This window comes from Scomber japonicus, chromosome 15 (assembly GCF_027409825.1).
Source record: "Scomber japonicus isolate fScoJap1 chromosome 15, fScoJap1.pri, whole genome shotgun sequence".
Lineage (NCBI taxonomy): Eukaryota > Metazoa > Chordata > Actinopteri > Scombriformes > Scombridae > Scomber > Scomber japonicus.
Genome location: NC_070592.1, coordinates 7894442 through 7915213, shown reverse-complemented (window position 1 = coordinate 7915213; position 20772 = coordinate 7894442). Strand labels below are relative to the sequence as shown.

At 43.1% G+C, this 20772-nt stretch overlaps 1 protein-coding gene across 6 annotated transcripts in view; it reads left to right on the top strand.

The window, feature by feature from the left end:
- macf1a (microtubule actin crosslinking factor 1a) overlaps nucleotides 1-20772 on the top strand; it is a 265237-nt gene that overhangs the window by 230345 nt on the left and 14120 nt on the right. For all 6 annotated transcript variants that reach the window (XM_053334386.1, XM_053334385.1, XM_053334390.1 and 3 more), the window contains 29 exons: nucleotides 1695-1856; nucleotides 2129-2299; nucleotides 3913-4079; nucleotides 5959-6118; nucleotides 6667-6993; nucleotides 7687-7771; nucleotides 8422-8648; nucleotides 9804-10010; nucleotides 10145-10372; nucleotides 10517-10735; nucleotides 10838-11041; nucleotides 12939-13164; nucleotides 14059-14285; nucleotides 14539-14661; nucleotides 14758-14859; nucleotides 15078-15179; nucleotides 15445-15618; nucleotides 15893-16048; nucleotides 16436-16633; nucleotides 17009-17137; nucleotides 17785-17967; nucleotides 18139-18294; nucleotides 18390-18596; nucleotides 18794-18913; nucleotides 19037-19206; nucleotides 19296-19455; nucleotides 19566-19760; nucleotides 19944-20216; nucleotides 20509-20697. In XM_053334386.1, coding sequence (XP_053190361.1) covers nucleotides 1695-1856; nucleotides 2129-2299; nucleotides 3913-4079; nucleotides 5959-6118; nucleotides 6667-6993; nucleotides 7687-7771; nucleotides 8422-8648; nucleotides 9804-10010; nucleotides 10145-10372; nucleotides 10517-10735; nucleotides 10838-11041; nucleotides 12939-13164; nucleotides 14059-14285; nucleotides 14539-14661; nucleotides 14758-14859; nucleotides 15078-15179; nucleotides 15445-15618; nucleotides 15893-16048; nucleotides 16436-16633; nucleotides 17009-17137; nucleotides 17785-17967; nucleotides 18139-18294; nucleotides 18390-18596; nucleotides 18794-18913; nucleotides 19037-19206; nucleotides 19296-19455; nucleotides 19566-19760; nucleotides 19944-20216; nucleotides 20509-20697 — 5247 coding nt within the window. The remainder of the gene's footprint in view (nucleotides 1-1694; nucleotides 1857-2128; nucleotides 2300-3912; nucleotides 4080-5958; nucleotides 6119-6666; nucleotides 6994-7686; nucleotides 7772-8421; nucleotides 8649-9803; nucleotides 10011-10144; nucleotides 10373-10516; nucleotides 10736-10837; nucleotides 11042-12938; nucleotides 13165-14058; nucleotides 14286-14538; nucleotides 14662-14757; nucleotides 14860-15077; nucleotides 15180-15444; nucleotides 15619-15892; nucleotides 16049-16435; nucleotides 16634-17008; nucleotides 17138-17784; nucleotides 17968-18138; nucleotides 18295-18389; nucleotides 18597-18793; nucleotides 18914-19036; nucleotides 19207-19295; nucleotides 19456-19565; nucleotides 19761-19943; nucleotides 20217-20508; nucleotides 20698-20772) is intronic.

Below are 20772 nucleotides of genomic sequence, written 5' to 3'. Positions count from 1 at the left end.
CCCCCCCCCCCAGCCCTCACATTTACCAAAACCTGTGTGTGTGTGTGTCCTCAGTTTTGCACGTCTGGTTATTTGTGTGTGTGTGTGTGTGTGTGTGTGTGTGTGTGTGTGTGTGTGTCTTTCTTTGTGTGACCATTGCGGTTTGGCTGCAGCACCATCACAAACCACCGGACCTAATTCTCCCTCTGTGGGCTCGAATCTTGAATGTCAGGACTTCTTGAACGTTTTTGATGTCAGCGACCCTCCCCCTCCTCCTCACCACCTCCCATCACCACCACCACATCATTTACACAGACCCCCCTTTGACAGGGTTTTATCCAAGAGACAGCACTAATGGGGGGGAGATATTATGTCGGTGGTAGTTTGGAGGCTTCCCACCGGTCAGGGATTTGGTTGAAGCACATGAAATTGAGAAAGCTGTTTTGTGGATTTGGCAGATTATTGGATGTATAGCAGCACCGTTTACAGGAAGTTAGCAGATTTTTTTTTTTTTTTTTTCTCACAGTCTTTGAATTAGATTTTGGTTTTGAGTTGTTTTTTCCTCCACAGTTCCCCCCCTGAGAGGAACAGCATGAACTAACTCAGGCAGGAACACAATTTTATAGGTCAAATTATGAAATGAAAAGTTGAAACTAGGGAAAGTTGTAGAGAAGTCAGCACAGTTTTATCTAAGTAAGCACCATAGTGGGGCCTCATGGACTGTATTACATATAAAAACTTATATATATAGCCTATAATTTTCAGTCAGGTAGTAAATCTGTATCTTTCGGCGGCTTTAACCAGTACAAATGTACAATGAGTGAGGAGATGAATAGAGGAATATCGGCTGCTGCTTTGTCTTTTTCAGCCGGGGAAGTAAAGTCTGGTTGTCTTTAGTGTCGGATATCTGCCTCTATTGTCATCACAAGATGGCTCCAGCCATCCACTGTGGCGTGTGTGTGTGAGTAATGTGGCCAGACAGGCGAAGTTGTGAGTGTGTGCTATAAATGTGTGTGTGTGTGTGTGTGTATGAAGGCTGTGTGCACCCATGCAAGTGTGTTAGTGTACTCCACAACGAGTGTGAGTGATTTTGTGTGTGTGTGTGTGTGTGTGTGTGTGTGTGTGTGTGTGTGTGTGTGTGTGTGTGTGTGTGTGTGTGTGTGTGTGTGTGTGTGTGTGTGTGTGTGTGTGTGTGTGTGTGTGTGTGTGTGTGTGTGTGTGTGTGTGTGTGTGTGTTGTCGACTCAGCCTTTTCCAGCCAGCCCCTTACTCGTCTAACCCTCTAATCCCCGTAATCCCCCCCCCTCTCCCCCTCCTCCTTTTTTTTCTCCTCCCTACACCCTCGTTTCTCCAGTTCCTCTCCCGTCTCCCACTCCTCTCCTCTCTGTGCACATCCCTCTGTCTGTCTGTCTTTCATCTTCTAATATCCAGTCGCTTCTATATGTAGGTACATAATGTGGGACAGTTCACTTTCCATTTGTTGTCACGCAGATTGAATGTGTCGAGTATTTTTGACTGCTGCTACTACACCCGCCATACTGCGCCTCTTTCAAAGAAACCATTCAGACTCAGACTCTACTTTAATACTTTCTCCTTCTCTTGCCTTTTCTTTCTTTCATCCTTTTATTAATGCCAAGTCAACCCATCACTTAAAGACAACTCCACTCACTCTCTCTCTCTCTCTCTCTCTCTCTCTCTCTCTTCTTATTCTCACAGGCGGTGGAGAGAGAACAGGTGGACGGCATTCAACCGAAGCTGCAGCACGTCAACGCAGTGGGTCAGGGTCTGATCCAGAGCGCAGCCAAACATACTGACACTCAGGCACTGGAGCACGACCTGGAGACCACCAACCTCCGATGGAACTCACTCAACAAGCGGGTACGACTCTATATATAGCAGGGGATCCACTGATAGTTAAAACATCAAAGTATATAGTTATAGTTACTCTAAATACGTTTAAAGCTTTTAGTTTTACTTGATAATCATCATCAGACACAGGTAGAGGTTTCAGGAAACACTGTGATGCTACTACCTGCTCCTGATGATTATGTTTTCATAGCAAAATCAAAAAGCTTGAAACCACAACAATGCTTCTGTTTCTTTTTTGGATTTACGCTTCTCCTCTCACATTTTTTGTCTCCTGTCTTTAGGTTGCAGAGCGGATCGCCCAGTTACAGGAGGCCCTGTTACACTGCGGGAAATTCCAGGATGCTCTGGAGCCTCTACTCAGCTGGCTGAGCGACACCGAGGAGCTGGTGGCCAATCAGAAGCCTCCGTCTGCCGAGTACCGTGTGGTCAAAGCCCAGATCCAAGAACAAAAGGTAAGAGAAGGATGTGTGGTGTGCAAATTAAAACTGACAGAACATAAGTGATGAGAAAACCTGTGTTAATAGTGTATTAATAAGATAAGACCTAAAGTATAAAGCAGTGAACCCCAGCTGATAATGCTTTAGTGGAATCAAGAATATACGATGGATGGATAGATAGAGGGATAAATACTTTACTGATCCCATTTTCAATTTTGGCATTCAGTAGCTTGTGTGATCCATATAAAACACCCAGACACAAGAATACAGAATAAAAGTAAATGCAAATGCAGGAAATTAACGATGCAAGAATAATAATTACTGTAAATAATAGAAAATACAAATTGGTAATAAATATATGAACAAATATAAATTGTGCATATGGCTCACCTAAGCAGTAACCAACTGTCCAGCAGTCCAGCAACGACAGATGCGTTTGAGTTTTTGAGGGTATTATTTATTTGAAAACCTGTTCTTCTATTCATCATGCAGGTTGAATTTAGACATTATTGATATTCAGATGTCCTCAGTGTCCTTCAACCACAAACAATAGATATTTGAACAAGCACACACACACATACACACACACACACACACACACACACACAGCTAATGATCCGTCTGCCTGGCATCCAGGCGGACCAGGTTGACCGTCTGCCAGTCAGACTGGCATAAAAACAAACACACACACGCATGGTGGATATGTATTGTTTTCAGAGACACCCTCACACACTTTTCCCTGTTTATCCAACATACACTTCCTGTGTTTGTGCACATAAGAGCGCTGCAGTCTGGGCCAGCGATCAATCACACGTGTTTACATCCGTGACGGAGAGTGGTGTCACCCTTTGGCTGAGCAAGAGAATAAACTGAGGGGAAGTGCATTTCAGGGGCTGAACTGAGCTCTTAGGACCAGTTCAAAGCAGAGAGAGAGAGAGACCTTTATCTAAGCAGGAAGGAAGGAACATTGATGTATGTCGGTGTTTAATGTGAGAACAGTTTGATACTGAAGAAAGAAAATATGTTCCTAAATGACATGCGTACCTTTTTAAAAAGCAGATTCTACCCTCATAAAATAATATTTACATAATTTAATCATTTTAATGTGAAACTTCTGGTTTTAAAGACCTTTCGGAAGAGGCGTTTTCAGAAGGGGTAAATCAGGATAAATTCCCTCACAAGATTTGCTCATTTCATACCTCAAACACATGTTCTGTAACAAATCTGTTTTTTCTGCATGTTTAGAAGAAAAGTTCAGTTGTTTTGCCAAAGCACATTTTCTGATTGTCTGCGCCACAAGTGTAAACATTCCTTCCCGTTACAAACACGGAGGAGTGATCAGCTTTAAGGTTGGATTGATTATGGAACATGTTGACACCCGAAAAAGCACATTTTCTAACAAGTTTAGTTTAGCAGTATACACTCAGTTGCCAGTTTATTCAGTACACCTGGCTGAAAGTAATGGAGCTGAATAAACAGCCCTGCACTGATTCATGAGGAGGCTTTTGGAGGCTGTTGATCTGTTTTACATTATAAACCGAGATGTTTCAACTAGTTTGTCAATCTCTCAGTTTAAAGCACTTTTCACTGAGTTGAATCAATAACTGTGTGTGTTTCTCTCCCTCCAGCTTCTCCAGAGATTATTAGACGACCGCAGGCCGACAGTGGAGATGATCCGCGCTGAGGGAGAGAGGATCGCAGTCACAGCGGACACTCAGGACAAAGAGAAGATTCAAACCCAGCTGCAGAGTCTAGCAGTGAGGTGGACTGACCTTCTGGATAAAGCCAGCAGCAGGTAAGTCTCCGTAGCAGGACGGTGAAATCCTGGAGCAAGTCACTAAAATCCGTTTTATTTCATCTCTAAGACCAAGAGAGAAGGGAACTTAACTCCATTAACCTTCATGTTGTCCTCCCAGGTCAAATTGACCCGGTCTGTTTTGACTGTTCTTTCCTTCCTTCCTTCCTCCCTCCCTCCTTTCCCTCCTTCTTACTTCCTCCCTCCCTCCTTTCCTTCCTTCTTTTCTTTCCTTTCTTCCTTCCTCCTTTCTTTCCTTCCATCCTTCCTTCCTTCATTTCCTTCCTTTCCTTCCTCCTTCTCTTTCTTTCCTCCTCCTACCTTCCTTCCTTTCTCTTTTCCTTTCTCCCTCCCTCCCTCCTTCCTTCCTTCCTTCCTTCCTTCCTTCCTTCCTTCCTTCCTTCCTTCCTTCCTTCCTTCCTTTCCTTCCTCCCTTCCTTCTTTTCTTTCCTGCCTGCCTGCCTTCCTTCCTTCCTTCCATCCTTCCTTCCTTCCTCCATCCTTTCCCTCCTTCTTACTTCTTCCCTCCCTCCTTTCCTTCCTTCTCCCTCCCTCCCTTCCTTCCTCCCTCCTTTCCTTCCTTCTTCCTCCCTTCCTTCCTTGACTCGAGGACAACAGGAGGGTTAATACTGAAGGATCATGTTGCTCTTATGGTCATCCTTCCACATGTGGTTGCTACTTAATGTCTTTAGTATTTGTAAATGACTGCTGGCACTTCATATGTATCCATTTTGGACATTTTTACATCCAAAAAGTCAACACAAATAATTTAACAGAGAAAAAAACTCACAGATTTGTCTTGCTATAAATGTGTGGCTTGGGAAAAGTTATCGGTGGTGTACCTCAACAACATGTCATTTCGTGGTTATGTTATGTTCCCCTTGTCATCTCTGCGTAGTTTCTTTTGAACACGAAAAGAATTGAATCATTAATTTTGGTTTCTGTGGTGCACAAGTCATTGCAGAGGCTCCTCTGTTCACCGGGGGGAAAGTAATGGTTCTTTGTGGGAAACATGAGTGCAGACATTCAGGACACATTGACAGCTCAGTGAAGATGTTAAATATTTTAGATGGCTCTGCTGACAAACATAAGTGTCCTAATATATAATGCTTGTAACATGCCTGACAACTTGCTGTAAGGCATCTCTCTACTAAAGCAAGGGGCTCTCTGTATGTATGTATGTCCTTCGAGAATCTCTTGAACCATTCATCCGATCGACTCTATCATTGGTGAGGGGATGACTGGGGACCCAAGGGAGTGCAGTGTCAAATTTGGTGCAATTTGACATGATGGATTTAATATTAATACACTTTGAACATAGCCAGAAAAAAGGAATGATCGATTCACATTATTTTATTTTGAAATGCAGCCCATTTTTGAGCTACTTGAAATGAAAAAAGAACATTTATTTACTATTAGAGTACTTATTATTCATTTAAAGTATATAATAAAATGTTATTGTGTCTCATGTTGTTGGTGTTTATTCTCATTCACACCAAACATCAACTATATAAATTTTTCTATGTGTTAAAATAGCAGCTTCAGGCTCTGCACCAGTGATAGAAAAGCATCTTCCTGGAATTTAATACACTCTCTACTATGAACAATAAAATATGAATAGAAATACTGTATTCTTCAAACACCACTGCAATAAGACATTTTATCTGTTTATAAAAAAATCTGTAAAATTGAGTTATACATCATGAGAGTTTGATAGACTGTGTTAATAGAAAAGACCACAGCTGTTTAATACAAAATCAAGTCTTAGTCGAGCTAGAAGCATACCAAAATGAAAAAAAAAAAAATCTGTGAAAGCAATAAAGAACCAATAAAAATACAACCCCCCCCCACCCCTCCCCTTATTTCTCTCGTCCCCCAGGCAGCGGCAGTTGGAGGAGCTGCAGGTTTTGGCTCTCCAGTTCCACGAAGCCCTGGAGCCACTGGGAGAATGGCTGAGTACCACCGAGAGACGCCTGAGCTCCGCAGAGCCCATGGGAACCCAGACAGCCAAGATCACCCAGCAGATCGTCAAGCACAAGGTACCGTTTAGCCTCAAAGGTTACAGAGACCATCATCCCCTGGTGGATACATCACAGGTTAAAAAATGAAATCAGTTATTATATGTATGAGTAGGAGACTAGAGAGTACCTATAAATATTGTTGGGATACTGGTTTTATAATCCTTGTTTGTACTGCCAAATAACCACAAGAGTCATTTATACTAAGTCTCCTTCAGTCAGTCTCAGTTTAACTCAATGGAAAGATAAAGTAGAAAAAGGGAGCGACACACGTTAAACACAATTATTTACAACACAAACATTACCAAACATACATAAGTTCATTTCTTGGTTCATTCATGTGAGGATACATTTTATTTTTATACTTTTTTTCAGTTGTGTTTTTAAGTTGTTTCATTCACTCATCCGTTTATGTCAATCTATGATTTCCTTTTGACTTATGATTTGTCATCTTGCATGTTCAGATTTTGAGTTTTCATCCATCTTTTTTTCTGTTGTTCTGCTATTCTTTTCTCACTTCCCTTCACCCTCTCACCAAACACACACACACACACACTTGCACTTCCCAGGCACTCCAAGAAGACGTGTCCTCACGTGAAGCTGAGGTTGACCTACTCGAGTCCCTCAGCCAATCGCTGACCCCCCTCAGCTGCGCCGCTGACCGTGACTGGTTAAGCGAGCGCGTGGGGGCGGTAAGATCGGGTCACTCTGAGCTCGCTGATTGGTGCTCCAGGCGGGCGAGCATGCTGGAGCAGGCGCTGGCCAACGCTCAGCTGTTTGGGGAGGATGAGGTAGAGGTGCTGAACTGGCTGGCAGAGGTGGCTCAGAGGTTGGCTCAGGTCTCTGTCCAGAGCTACCAGCCTCAGCTTCTGGCCGAGCAGCACAAACACACTCTGGTACGACTTCACTCTGTCACATTGTTGGGAACATACAGATACATGTGTAATAGTGATCATTTGCATTAAAGTACATCTTCTTTTTAAATACAAATAAATCATAATTTCCCTTATATGACTTTACAATATAGCACGGTAGACATTATATTACCATTATTATTATTAATAGAGTATTTCCTTCTACGAGATATCTAAGTTTTAAAGTTACTATAATGAACTTTTGACTGGTTGTGACTCGTGATGCCTCTCGATGACCTACATATGCAACTGAGACCATCAGTGAGAAGATTGGCTATTTCTGTATGGTTATTCTAAATGCCACCACCAGGTCGTAACAGCATCACAGCTCACAGACTGGAAAAGCTTGTAGCATGAGGGAGTAAAAAGACATTACTAAGACAAGGCGTGGATAACCTTTTAAAGTACGGTTAGACATTTGGTGAAAAAACTAATGCAAATGCTAGCTAAGATCTTAACGATATGAGGCAGTGGTTCCAAATGGGAAATTCAGTTTACTTTATTGTGTCCACTAAAATCAACACAGAGCTCCTTGTAGTAACTTTAAATAAGACAAACACACACTGGTGGGGTTTGATGCACAATGGATCATGACAGAAGTGACAATTTTGTAGCATTAAGGGAAAAAAAGGGTTTATTTAACAGATTTCATTTTTACTTTTTCTCTTCCTTCAGTCTCTAAACGAGGAGATTGTGAGCAGGAAGAAGACAGTGGACCAGGCCATCAAGAATGGACAAGCTTTACTTAAACAGACCACAGGTAAAATCAATCTTTATCCTAATCTGACTTTTTGTCTCCGGTTAGTGTCTTGATGATTTATTTTTAAGTTTTGATGTGAGCCAAAAAAATAGTAAAAAGATAAATGTTCTTTATTCACTGTTGTATTTATAGTGTCAGTAGTTCACAGAGTGTCTGCAGCAGGCGTAGTGAGGAAAACAGTTAAAAAGAAACTAGAACAGAGTTTTCTGGTAGTCGTTGTAGACTCACATCCAAACCACACATTTTTAGATCAGCGGTGAACCAAACTGGTAACATCTGGTTTGTGTTTCTTCTCACATTTCATTACATTAGCCATGCTGACTGCTAGCACTATTAGAGAGTTGATTGTTGGCCTAGCTGGTGAATGCAGTGTGTGTGCTGTCATGTTAACACGGTTGGACGAATGTTGCGGCCATGAGAGTAACGCCAAGCTTTCAATCCATGGGTGAAATTGTTTTATTGAATATGTGAATTTGCACACACAAGGAGTTTAGTTTTATGTTCCATTCGGTCTCATTACACCTAACAGGTCATTTTAAAAGGGTCATATACAGAAATAGAAAATCTCGCACATGCTACTGAATGACTGCCATGATGGAAAAGCATCAGCACAGTCCAAGTCCTGATCTGTGTGTCTCCTCTTGCTGCAGGCGAGGAGGTTCTGCTGATCCAAGAGAAGCTGGATGGCATCAAGTCTCGCTATGCTGAGATGACAGCCGGCAGCAGCAAGGCCCTCCGCACCCTGGAGCAGGCCCTGCAGCTCTCCACCAGATTCGCCAGCGCTCACGACGACATCAACCAGTGGTTGGACGGCGTGGAGGCGGAGCTAAACAATGTGGAGCCTGACGCCACGCCCGCCTACCAGGAAAGACAGAAGGTGGGAGGAGGATTGATAAGTGTGTGTAATATGGATGTAGAAGAGAGAGATGGTGGTTGAGTCCTTTCATGTTGCAGCATGCAGCACATTTCAAAATAAAAGTTTTTGAGGAATTAACAAAATCAGATTTATTAACAAGATTAGATTTATTCACATGCTTTCATGTTGTAGCATGCAGCACATTTCAAAATAAAAGTTTTTGAGGATTAGATGTATTCACATGCTTTTATTGATGAGATAGTTGGGTATTTGTAGTAAAAAGGACACTACAATCAGTGTCATTCATTCCAAATAAGTTTCAATTAGAAATATGACATCACTTAAACTATTTAATTTAGTAGAAAAAATCAATTTGTGTCTTTTTAATGTGACATTAAAACACTGTGCAGGCCTTTAAGTTAAAGCAGTTAGATACGGTATGTAGCAGTTATGGTGGATATGTTTAACTTATTCACATAACACTCATTCCTTCTTGGTATATTATCTCCGACAGTGAGCCACTTTGTTGAAAAAACGAGTGTTTGTAAAAACAGTGCAAGAGTTAATATCTGTTATTATCATCTGCTCTCTTCTATACACAATATTTCACTGTTATATGTTCCAGTTATATTGGTTTGTTCCAACCACTTCAAACAGCCACACAAATGGTTTTACAGAATGCTTGATGTGGGCTCTTGAGTGATAAAAGACTTAATCATCTATATTTTACTCAAGTTTAAACATTTTTTTTGTTTTCCTATAATAGAAAAAACCCATATATACAGTGTATTATTTGAGTTGTTGGAAAAGAACGACTAATTTGATGGCAACCACTGTCTGTAAGGACATTTTCAGCCACTCCAGTATCAGCCTACCCACAGCAGCAGGGTTACCATAGAAACATTGATTTCTGGGAAGTCAATAACAGTTTATAAACGCTATTGAAAGGATTATTGCCATTTAATTTGTTGCTGCCATCCAGTTTGGGTTTTCTTTACTCTCCACTGACATTGACAGTGTTTATCTGTTAGTATGTTTTCAGCGTACCTCATATGTGCTCAGCCACCACAAAAAAACGTGATTTCCACTCATAACGGAGTCTTCGTCATGAAGTTGTATACTTTAGAGTACATTTTTAGGGTTAGTTAGTTAACCGTTGTCTTTCTACTTGTTCAGGAGCTGAAGAAAGTGTCGGCAGAGAAGCGTCTGGTGCTGGATACGGTGAACGAGGTGGGAAGCGCCCTGCTGGATCTGGTGCCGTGGCGAGCTCGCGAGGGCCTGGACCGCCTGGTCGCTGATGCGAACCAGCGATACCGCCAGGCTGCTGAAACCATCACGCAACGTGTGCAGCTGGTACAGGCCGCCATCCAGAGATCACAACAGGTACTGCAGGCTGTTCTACCAGAGTACAAATGAATGCTGAGCACGTGAAATATCTTATATACATAATACAGCAGATTCTTCTTTTTCACTGTGAGCTTTTAAACTTACTAAACACCAACTTCTCCTCCTTTCAGTACGAAGAGGCGGTAGATGCAGAGCTGGCCTGGGTCGGGGAGACGGAGCGCAAGTTGGCATCTCTCGGCCCCCTGAGCCTGGAGCCCGATGTGACTGTGGCCCAGATGCAGGTGCAGAGGGCATTCAATATCGACATCATCCGTCACAAAGACACCGTGGATCAGCTCCTCGGCACCAGAGACGACATCCTGGAAACCTGCAGCGACGCCCAAAAGGATGCACTGATGGTGAGTCACTGATGGATGCGGAGTTATATAAAGAGGGCAGAAGAAGATAAATGTACGCGACAGGGAAGAAAGAGAAACATTTAACTGTAAGATGTTATTTAAGTGCAGCAACAAGAATCTTAACACTTCATCTTTCTTCTGCAGGTTAAGACAGATTCTCTGAGTGCTCGTTACGATGCAGTGAGCCAGAGCCACAGCGAGCGGTTTGCGGCTCTGGAGCAGGCCCAGGTTTTGGTCGCTCGATTCTGGGAGACTTACGAGGAGCTGGAGCCATGGTTGGGCGAGACTGAAACCCTTATCACCCAGCTGCCGCCACCAGCCATCGACACAGACGCTCTTCGACTCCAGCAGGACCATATGAGGGTAAGAAAATGACACAAAATAACACTCTGGCTCCAAGTTTCAGCTTTCTTCTCATCACTGAAGTGTTTTAATTAATTTCTATGTTCTAAATTTCTTCTCCAGCTAATCAGAGAGTCCATCGCAGAGCACAAACCCCACATCGACAAGCTGCTGAAGATTGGACCTCAGCTGGCCGAGCTCAGCCTCCACGAAGGCGCGAATATAACGCAGCGCTACACCGAGGCGGAGAAACGCTACCTGGCCATCAAAGAGGAGGTCAAAGGTCGTGCAACGGCTCTAGACGAGGCAGTGTCCCAATCTGCACAGGTACGACAACTGTTTTACTGCTCGATTCAGGAAGCTGTAATGAGACCAGACCTGGATCTAATATGTTTTATTATCTAGCCTACTTGCATAAGAGAGAGTGTCAGAAGCCTTTGACATGACTTTCAATTCAATTCACTAAAACGTAAATTACATTTAGCGACCTAATTTGTTAAACTACACGCATGTGGCCCGCAGCACAGATTGAAGAATTATGTGTAAATGCAGTTTTGGTGAGAGTCTGTTTATAGCTTAGCTTAGAGTGTGTCGGATCAGACGAGGAAGTAAAGCGTTGACGTGATTACTAAAAAGCATGAAGTCTATGTGAGTGTTTGTTGCTTTGTTAACACTACATGATAATGATTTACAGTGCAAAATTAGTTTAAAGCTAGGTTTTATTATTATTTCAGGATGTTGTGATACCTTTTATAGGAAGAGCATAAAAATTCATCATTCTGACTTTTCTCTGTCACATCATGTTTTCTCTCAGTGTAGTTTTATTTTGTTTTCTCTTTGCACTTCATTTCATGAGACGTCATTGAATCACTTGTGTTGCTGCTGTCGATGTTATGCATGTCTCGGGTTTAACTCATTGTCTGTTTCTCCACCCTCCATCCCTTTCAAACCGATCCATTTATCGCTCCCCCTTTTCTCTTCCTCCCCCTTCACCTGCATTTCCGCACCATCCTCATCCACCTCCTTGTCTCTCCTACCCTCATCCTTTAACTTTAATCCTAATCTCATCCCTCATCCTTGCAACCTTGTATTCGTTCCCTCCACCATCCCATCTCCCCTCGTTCATTGTGGATGTGCTGTGTGTGTTGCCCACCCCTCCCCCCCCTCCTTCTACCACCACCACCATTTTCTCCATGGTCACTGCTCACTGCAATCACCCAGCTGGTAGAGGTAAGACCACTGACTGACAACATCAAACTGACACTCAGGTCGCGGTTACACTACACGAGTTGGTCGACTAATTAAATACGAGTTAATACTAAATCACTAATCTCATGCAAGTCGAGCACTAAAGTACTAAACATTACGGATAAATACACAAACAAATTTCCTTACTTGGATGAATATATGCTGTATAAAAATAGCAGATGATCATCGATGTGAAGCTATTACAGTTTGGCATTGAAACACTGGTAAATGTCTGTATTACTGCTCTTTACATTTGTGCTCCTACATTTCAGAGCTTTTAATTATCTAAATATTGATCCAAACCATGTGTCTACCAACCCTGAGTAACCACATACCACTGAATAAACACTGTTAGGAGATGTCTCCTTTTGTCTAGAGACTTGGATTAAGCCTAGTCTAAAAAAAAGAAACTAGGCTTGATCCAGGTCCTTGAAACCAGTCATAGCGGTCCTTTTGTATCATAAGATTATTTCCCTTATGGCTAGATGAAGTTTGTTGTGTTATGTTGTGATCAAGGAATTTAATTTCCCCCAGATAGATGAAAACCTGGTAGTTTGTCTGCTCTCCTGTCCATTATGTCTCCTGAGTCCTTTAGTTTGGACTGTACTGTGTGGGTTAGTAGCTCCCTCTTGTGTGATATAGTAGATTAAGTCGAGTTATGTCAGAGTAATGCAACCTGGTGACATGCTGAAAATGAAATATTGAGATATTAGGCTACATAGAAAGACTACAAGGCTTCCGCTTGAATTTTATCTGCTCTACACCCACTCTGCACAGATTTTTAATTTTTAAAAAGCCTAATAAAAAGGATGTAGTCTGAGTACAGATGGATGACCACCCACATAATATCTCAGTATTTTCCCACTTTCAAAATGTCACCTGGCTATCAAACCCAAACCCAGCAACCTTCAACACACTCTCTCCTCCTCCTCCTCCTCCTCATAACTCTCTCTTCCAACTCCTCTTCCGTCTGCAGTTTCACGACAAGATGGACCCCCTGTTGGAGACCTTGGAGGGGGCGGTTCAGCGGCTGAGGCAGCCTCCCCCAGTGGCTGCGGAGGTGGAGAAGATCAGGGAGCAGCTGGGGGAGCACCGGGGCCAGGGGCTGGAGCTGGACAAACTTCTGCCAAGCTTCTCCGCCCTCTGCGCCCGCGGAGAGGAGCTCATCGGCCGAGCGGCTCATGACGATCCTGCAGCTCAGGGTGAGCGACTGGGATGTGCAAACATTTAGATTGACAGGCAGGCAGCCCACATTATGTACTTGAAAAGGAGGAATTAAAAAGTAGCTCTTTAAAAAGTTTGCTTTTAATGAACGTTACTGATGAGTTTCTGTACGTGTAGCCAATAGTTAGAGTGAGAAATTAATCTTTTAATCCATCTTCTATCTCCAATACAGTAATTACTTTTAATTAAGTACAATCAATACTGTAATTAACTTGATTAATGAAGGATTTTTATGCCGAAAAGAAAGCTTAACAAAACAATTAAACATAGCTGCCAATTCTTGCTGTAGGCATTGGAAGTGTAGTTGTCGTAATTACTTTTTCTTTTAAAGTTATCTACTTTTGTCTGCTGTATTCAGTAATTGCCAACAAGCTGTTCAAAGCATTACACAATCAACAAAACAGAAGGAGAAAAAGGGGTCAGGCTCCTGTAATCTGGGTGAAACATGTTAAAAATCGTATTTTAGGCTCCAGTCCAACAAGTTCACTGACTTGAACAATCAGCCGGCCGAAGTAAGTCAATGTTTTACTGGCACCGAGCCAATGGGCGGACTTTGTGAAATCTTGAAATGGAACAAATTCAAGAATGAAGCTTTGCATATTTCTTCCAACGCTTCCACATGGTGACACAAAACACACATTCATCTCTGTTAAATTGCCCTCTAAAGAACTTTCCTCCACGCTCCATGGACATAAAAGGCCTCACTGTGCACTGATGGTGGGAGTAGTGTGATAAAAGACTGAACTTACCAGGACTGGACGCTAGATGGCAAAATACAAACAAACAAAACATCATTATTATACTTGTTTTAATCATGTAAAAATACTTCTTACAGTGTTTAAAACCTCACTCCTCTCTCCTCCCTCCTCCAGCTGTTCGCTCCCGCCTCCTGCGCCTCCGCTCTCTGTGGGATGAGATCCGTCAGCGGGCCGAGGAGAGGGAAGGAAAGCTGAACGATGTCTTGGACCTGGCCGGGAAGTTCTGGGCCGACGTGGCGGCGCTACTGAGCACGCTCAGAGACTCCCAAGATATTGTGAAAGAGCTTGAGGACCCTGGTGTGGACCCATCGCTCATCAAACAACAGATTGAGGCTGCTGAGGTATGGAGAACATGAAGGATGGGAAGACAGGAGGTGGGATGAGGATAGAAACTGGGGGAGAAGGCTTAGGTTTTGAGTTATGAAGAGAGAGAGGAGCAAAGAAGGAGATCCTGTGGTGAATTCTGATTTAAGGAAACAGATCAAAGCATTTTGGTTACTGAGAAATCTTCAAAGAGGAAGAAAAGAGATTTAAAATAAAGACACAGAAAAGATAGATGTGTCTCAACATGATGTCCCTCTGTTCCTCCACTAGGCCATCAAAGCAGAGACGGACGGCCTGAGGGAGGAGCTGGAGTTCGTCAGGACCCTCGGGGCTGACCTCATCTTTGCCTGCGGTGAAACTGAGAAACCTGAAGTCAAGAAGACCATAGATGAGGTGAAAAATGAAGACCATCTTTGTCGCTTTATGAAAAAGAGGAAAAATCATTTTGTTCTTTGTGTTAACACTCTCATTTTTCTTTTCTCTCTTCAGATGAATGCTGCCTGGGAAGGCCTGAACCGAACATGGAGGGAGAGGATGGAGAGACTGGAGGAAGCCATGACCGCCTCTGTGCAGTATCAGGATGCTCTGCAGGTTTGTACATCAGAGTTTATCTATGTTTAAAGTTAGCTGGGCCTTTTATATATCAAGGTTAAGTGAACTAATCAGTTGTATTCTATCCCTAAACATCCACTGAATGACAATATTGCATTTACATTCCCATTCCTGTTTTAAGAATATATGTAAAAATTCATGAAGTGATGTAAAATATTGTGTAAACTTATCATTGTTTTATTATTATTTATTTCCAGTCCATGTTTGACTACCTGGACAATGCAGTGATCAAACTGTGTGAGATGTCGACGGTGGGAACTGACCTGGGAACTGTCAAACAGCAGATTGAAGAGCTCAAGGTTGGCATGACAGTTACATTTTTCATTCCTCATTAATAAATCAATCCCTCATTAGAGCGTTTTAGGAATTAATGTGAAAATAATACAAAGGAAATTCTCTTAGTTTGTGGTTAAATAAGTCTCTGTGGTGGGAAGGCTTGTACTGCATGACATTTAATACTAAATTAAGCTTTTTTGGTCATATTTGCATCAATAACTGACAAAAACTACTCTCCCCACTTTTCTTTTTTACCCGTCTCCTCCTCATCTCCTTCCCGCTGAGCAGCAATACAAGGTGGAGGTTTACCAGCAGCAGATTGACATGGAGAAGCTGTGCCACCAGGGGGAGCTCCTGTTGAAGAAAGTGTCAGACCAGACAGACCGAGACATGATCCAGGAGCCACTGACTGAACTCCGACACCTGTGGGACAACCTGGGGGATAAAATCACCCAGAGACAGGTAATGTGACCATGTGTGGCAGCGTAGTTAGTAGTTAATGTAGCAGAACATTACCAAATCATCCCTGAATAACATCATGAAACAGCTCCAAACAGCTTTAGTCTGGGAGCCGACTTCCAGCTCTTACCCCAATGTTTCCCTTGGGAAGTTGAGGATGTTGGTCTTTGTTGGCATTCTGGACGACTGCATGTATTTGACAGATGCTTTTCATTACAGTCCAAATATTTGAATTCCTATTTTTAAGATCTTGCCTCTGTCTCTCTTCCACCCGCAGCACAAGCTGGAGGCTGCCCTGCTGGCTCTGGGTCAGTTCCAACATGCCCTGTCTGAGCTGCAGGCCTGGCTGAACCACACACACACCACTCTGGACACACAGCGGCCAGTCAACTCTGATCCCAAGGCCATCGAAATCGAGCTGGCTAAACACCACGTATGTTTCCATTCATTACAAACTGAAAAAAAAAAAATGTTGCTTCTACTCTTCTGTTTCCTGTTTGCAAGATTTATCTTTTATGGGGTTTTCTTTTTGGTGAGGTTGTAAATTAGCTTGTTTAAAGGAGAGGCTGTTTCTTAAAAAGACTTTGACACTTAAAGCTAAATTTGCAGTCACATTGTTGGCTGGTGGTAACCCAGCCCTGTCCTATAGCTCTCATGTGGTTTCTTGTTCTTTATGGGAGAGCAACACACTGTAAAAGTAGCTTTTTTTGTTTTAGCCATGTTTTTTGCTGCTGTGTAGCTATGTTGTTGCCTCTCCTACATGTTGCATCTTAATCCAATTCTACACAATTAATTCATTTCTCCCTCCTCTGCATCTCAGGTTTTACGTAACGATGTGCTATCCCATCATGCCACGGTGGAGACTGTGAACGGTGCTGGCACTGAGCTTCTGGAGTCCTCTCCTGGAGACGAGGCCAGCATCCTGAGGGACCAGCTGGATAAGCTCAACCAGAGCTGGCAGAGCTTGCTGCTGAAGACTCAGGAGAGGCAGAAACTACTGGAGGCCGCGCTGCACCAGGTGCTGTGATTAAACTCAAGATTGATTTATAATATAACAACTAGAGAAGAAAGGAACCAATTTGTGTATTTTATATTGATATGTTTTGTTCTTGGCTGTAAATCTTTCATATGGTTTTACAGTTGTTATATTGTTGTTATGGGATTCATAATGAAAATAAATAGCAGTAGCGACAGCCGTAGTTGTGGTAGCACTCTTAAATCATCACTACAGTTGTTTTATGAGTATTAGTAGTATTACAAATGACAGTAGTAGGAAAAAAAATATTAGCAGTAGCATAAATAGCAGCTCTAGTGGGAATATTTCTTTCATAAACTGTGACTAAGATAATTAGCTCATGCCTACTCCTCCCCTCCCTCACCTGTTTCTGTGTAGGCGGAGGGTTTCCATGGCGAGTTAGAGGAGTTCCTCCAGTGGCTGAGGAGGACGGAGAGCCAGCTGTCTGCTGCCAAACCAACAGGCGGCCTCCCTGAAACAGCCAGGGAGCAACTACAGCAACACATGGTAACAGAGAATCACGTAACACCTTTAAACACACAGTATCACGCAGAATAGTGGCACACACCTTAATGCCTGTAATGGTAGGATTTATAGATGCATTTAATCTGCACCGTTTAAGTGTCTTCAGCTGCACTTCTGCTTATAATGAAGTTTACGTGCAAGGAGAGAAACGTATTCTTCACACATTAACACAGCAGCCAAGTGTTGGATTATTTTGGCCCTCTGGCAATAAAGTATGGACACTCTGTTGCCAAAATGTCATACTGAGTAAATAAGTGTTGTAATGTTCAAATAACAAGGTGCAAGTTTGTTTATTGGTATTAGAAGCACCTATAAAATGCTTCCCTATCACAAATCACAAACAAACCTGTGTAAAGGTGTTTACTGTTCACATCTGAATCAGTCTTTTTTTTTTAATTAAGCAATGTCATAAACAGATTTTATGAGCACATAATTTTTTACCAGAGACATTTTGAACACACGCACAGAATATTAGCTTACACACACACTTTTGTTTGACACTTGGCATATGGTGATGATGAAACTTTAATAGCCTCCGTTCGTTGTTCTAAACCAAACAGTGAAACACAACGACGCCCCCAAAGTGTCAGTTTCACCTCTGCCTTTTATCTGCTTCTCTCCGCGTCCAGGAGCTTCAAGCCCAGCTGACCCAGCGAGGCGACCAGTACCACCGGCTCCTGGATCAAGGAGAGTCCATGCTGCTGGCTCGTGGAGGAGAGGAAGCGGGACCCGGTACCACCCAGACCCAGCAGAACCTCGCCATGCTGCAGAACAAGTGGGCCAGCCTCAATACCAAGATGGACGACCGCAGGGTAAGCCTGTAGCACAAGGACGCTTTATTCTGTATTCTGTTTTATTCTTTATACATATTATCTTTTATCATCAATATTATTATGTCTGTGTGGTGATTATGTGCAATGATCCAGTGCTGTTATCGAGGTCTTTTTTTGTTATTTACTTTGACCCTTGTTTGAACTTTACAGGCAAAGCTGGAAGAAGCCGTTTCCTTGGCGACCGGTTTCCAGACCTCGCTGCAGGACACCATCAACTGGCTGACTCAGGCTGAACAGACCCTGAACATGGCCCAACCCCCCAGCCTCATGTTGGACACAGTCCTCTTCCAGATTGATGAGCACAAGGTTTGTTTTCTTTGCTCATTTTTATATCAGCTAAAAAGTTACCTGTCATTAGATTGTAATATCTCACTAACTTTTTCTGCACTGTGCCTCTCCAGGTGTTTGTGAATGAGGTGAACACCCACAGAGAGCAGGTCCTGGCTCTGGAGAAGGCCGGCTCTCAGCTTCGCTTCGCCAGCCTGAAGCAGGACGTCGTTCTCATCAAGAACCTGCTGCTCAGCGTCCAGGCTCGCTGGGACAAGCTGGTGCAGAGGTCACTGGACCGCGGCCGACACCTCGACGAGGCACGCAAACGCGCCAAACAGGTACGGGACAGAGAGTTATACTTCAGAGTGAAAGGCTTGTAAACTAACCTGAATTGAACACATTTATGATAATATTTGCACCATAATTATTATACAGATTGTGAAATGCTCACTTAATTTTTTAGCAAACAGCAGAATTGATATTGGTGTGTATCCTGCTACAGAGGGCTTTAAAATATCCTCTACTCTTTCTTTAGTTCCATGAAGCCTGGAGGAAGCTGACAGACTGGCTGGAAGAAGCCGAGAAGAGACTTGACTCAGAGCTGGAGATCTCCAACGAGCCAGATAAGATCAAAGTACAACTGGCCAAACACAAGGTACTGCAGGCAATACATATATTTTACACAGCTTGTGCAATGATTTCAGATTCCCTCTTTTGTGCTATGTTCCTTTTTTTACAAATCTCTTTCATTCTCCTTCCCTTTTTTCCTCATATCCAGGAGTTTCAGAAAGCGTTGGGATCAAAGCAGCCGGTTTACGACACGACAGTGAGGTCTGGGAAGGCCATGAGGGACAAGGCTCAGCTGCCAGCAGACACACAGAAGCTCGACCATCTGGTGGGAGAAGTCCGTGACAAGTGGGACACCGTCTGTGGCAAGAGTGTGGAGAGGTAAAGAAAAGGAGACTGGATGGTCAAACTATTAATTACACATGTGAATGGTCATAAATAATATAATATGACATTTTTTCTCCTTTCAGACAACACAAGCTGGAGGAGGCTCTGCTCTTCTCAGGCCAGTTTGCAGAGGCTCTTCAGGTACTGGTGGACTGGTTATACCGGGTGGAGCCTCAGCTAGCTGAAGACCAGCCCGTCCATGGAGATCTTGATCTTGTGTCCAACCTCATGGACTCACATAAGGTCTGTATACTATGTTAAACACAGCTGTATTGATTCATTAAACAAGTTAAAGTGGTTAATAATTAACCATGATACGTCTCAATAACACCATCTAATATTTAAACCTCCAGGCTTTCCAGAAAGAGCTGGGGAAGAGAACCAGCAGCGTTCAGGCTCTGAAGCGTTCTGCTCGGGAACTGATGGAGACCGGCCGCGATGACACAGCGTGGGTCAAAGTTCAGGTTCAGGAGCTGAGCAACCGCTGGGATACAGTGTGCGCCCTTTCAGTCACCAAGCAGACCCGCCTCCAGGTGGCGCTCAAACAGGTCAGAGAAGAAGCTGCAGACATGATTTTATTTTTATGCTTTTTAAAGTCTTGTAACAAAGGAACTACTCTACTAATTTAGCAAATGCATTATAACAATCACTGATTTGAAGGTTTTCTTTCTTTTCCACATTAAATCTTCTTTCTAACTTCCTACCTTCTTCTACCTTCTTCTTTTCACCAGGCGGAGGAATTCCGTACAGCAGTCCAGATGCTTTTGGAGTGGCTGTCAGAGGCGGAGCAGACCCTTCGTTTCCGCGGCGTGCTTCCCGAGGAGGCGGAGACTCTGCAGGCGCTGCTGCACACGCATCGTGACTTCATGGGCACGGTGGAGGACAAGAGAACAGATGTCAACAAGGCTGCTGGCATGGGAGAGGGCATCCTGACCGTGTGCCACCCTGACTCCATCACCACCATCAAACACTGGATCACCATCATCAGGGCACGCTTTGAGGAGGTGAGGACGAGGGTGTTAATATCCCATTTTATTAGTAGTAGTAGTAGTATTCAATATGTCTTAAACTAATTCTTGAAATTCCTTTTGACACATTGCAAAATAGATAGATGGTAAAAGTCATCTTTTCAAATCTTTGCTTTAGGATTTAATGTTAAATAAAAGTTAACATAAGGTTAAAATTACAGGCCACTAAACTTGACACTGCTTCATAATCTTCAAAGGATGTAAAGTAGATAATATGTTGAACGTAATACAGAAATGTCTTATATTAATCAATACATTCACTCTGCAGGTGCTGACATGGGCAAAACAGCACGAGCAGCGACTGGAGACGGCTCTGACCGAGGTGCTCAACAACGCCAACCTTCTGGAGGAGCTGTTGTCATGGCTACAGTGGTCTGAGACCACACTGGTCCAGAGGGACACAGAGCCCCTCCCTCAGGACATCCCACAACTCAAAGCACTCATCACAGAACACCAGGTTGGTTTTTCTGTCGTCCTCTCTGACTCACCAGTTTGTTTGCGGGCAACCAAACATAGAATTTGGTATTTTTGA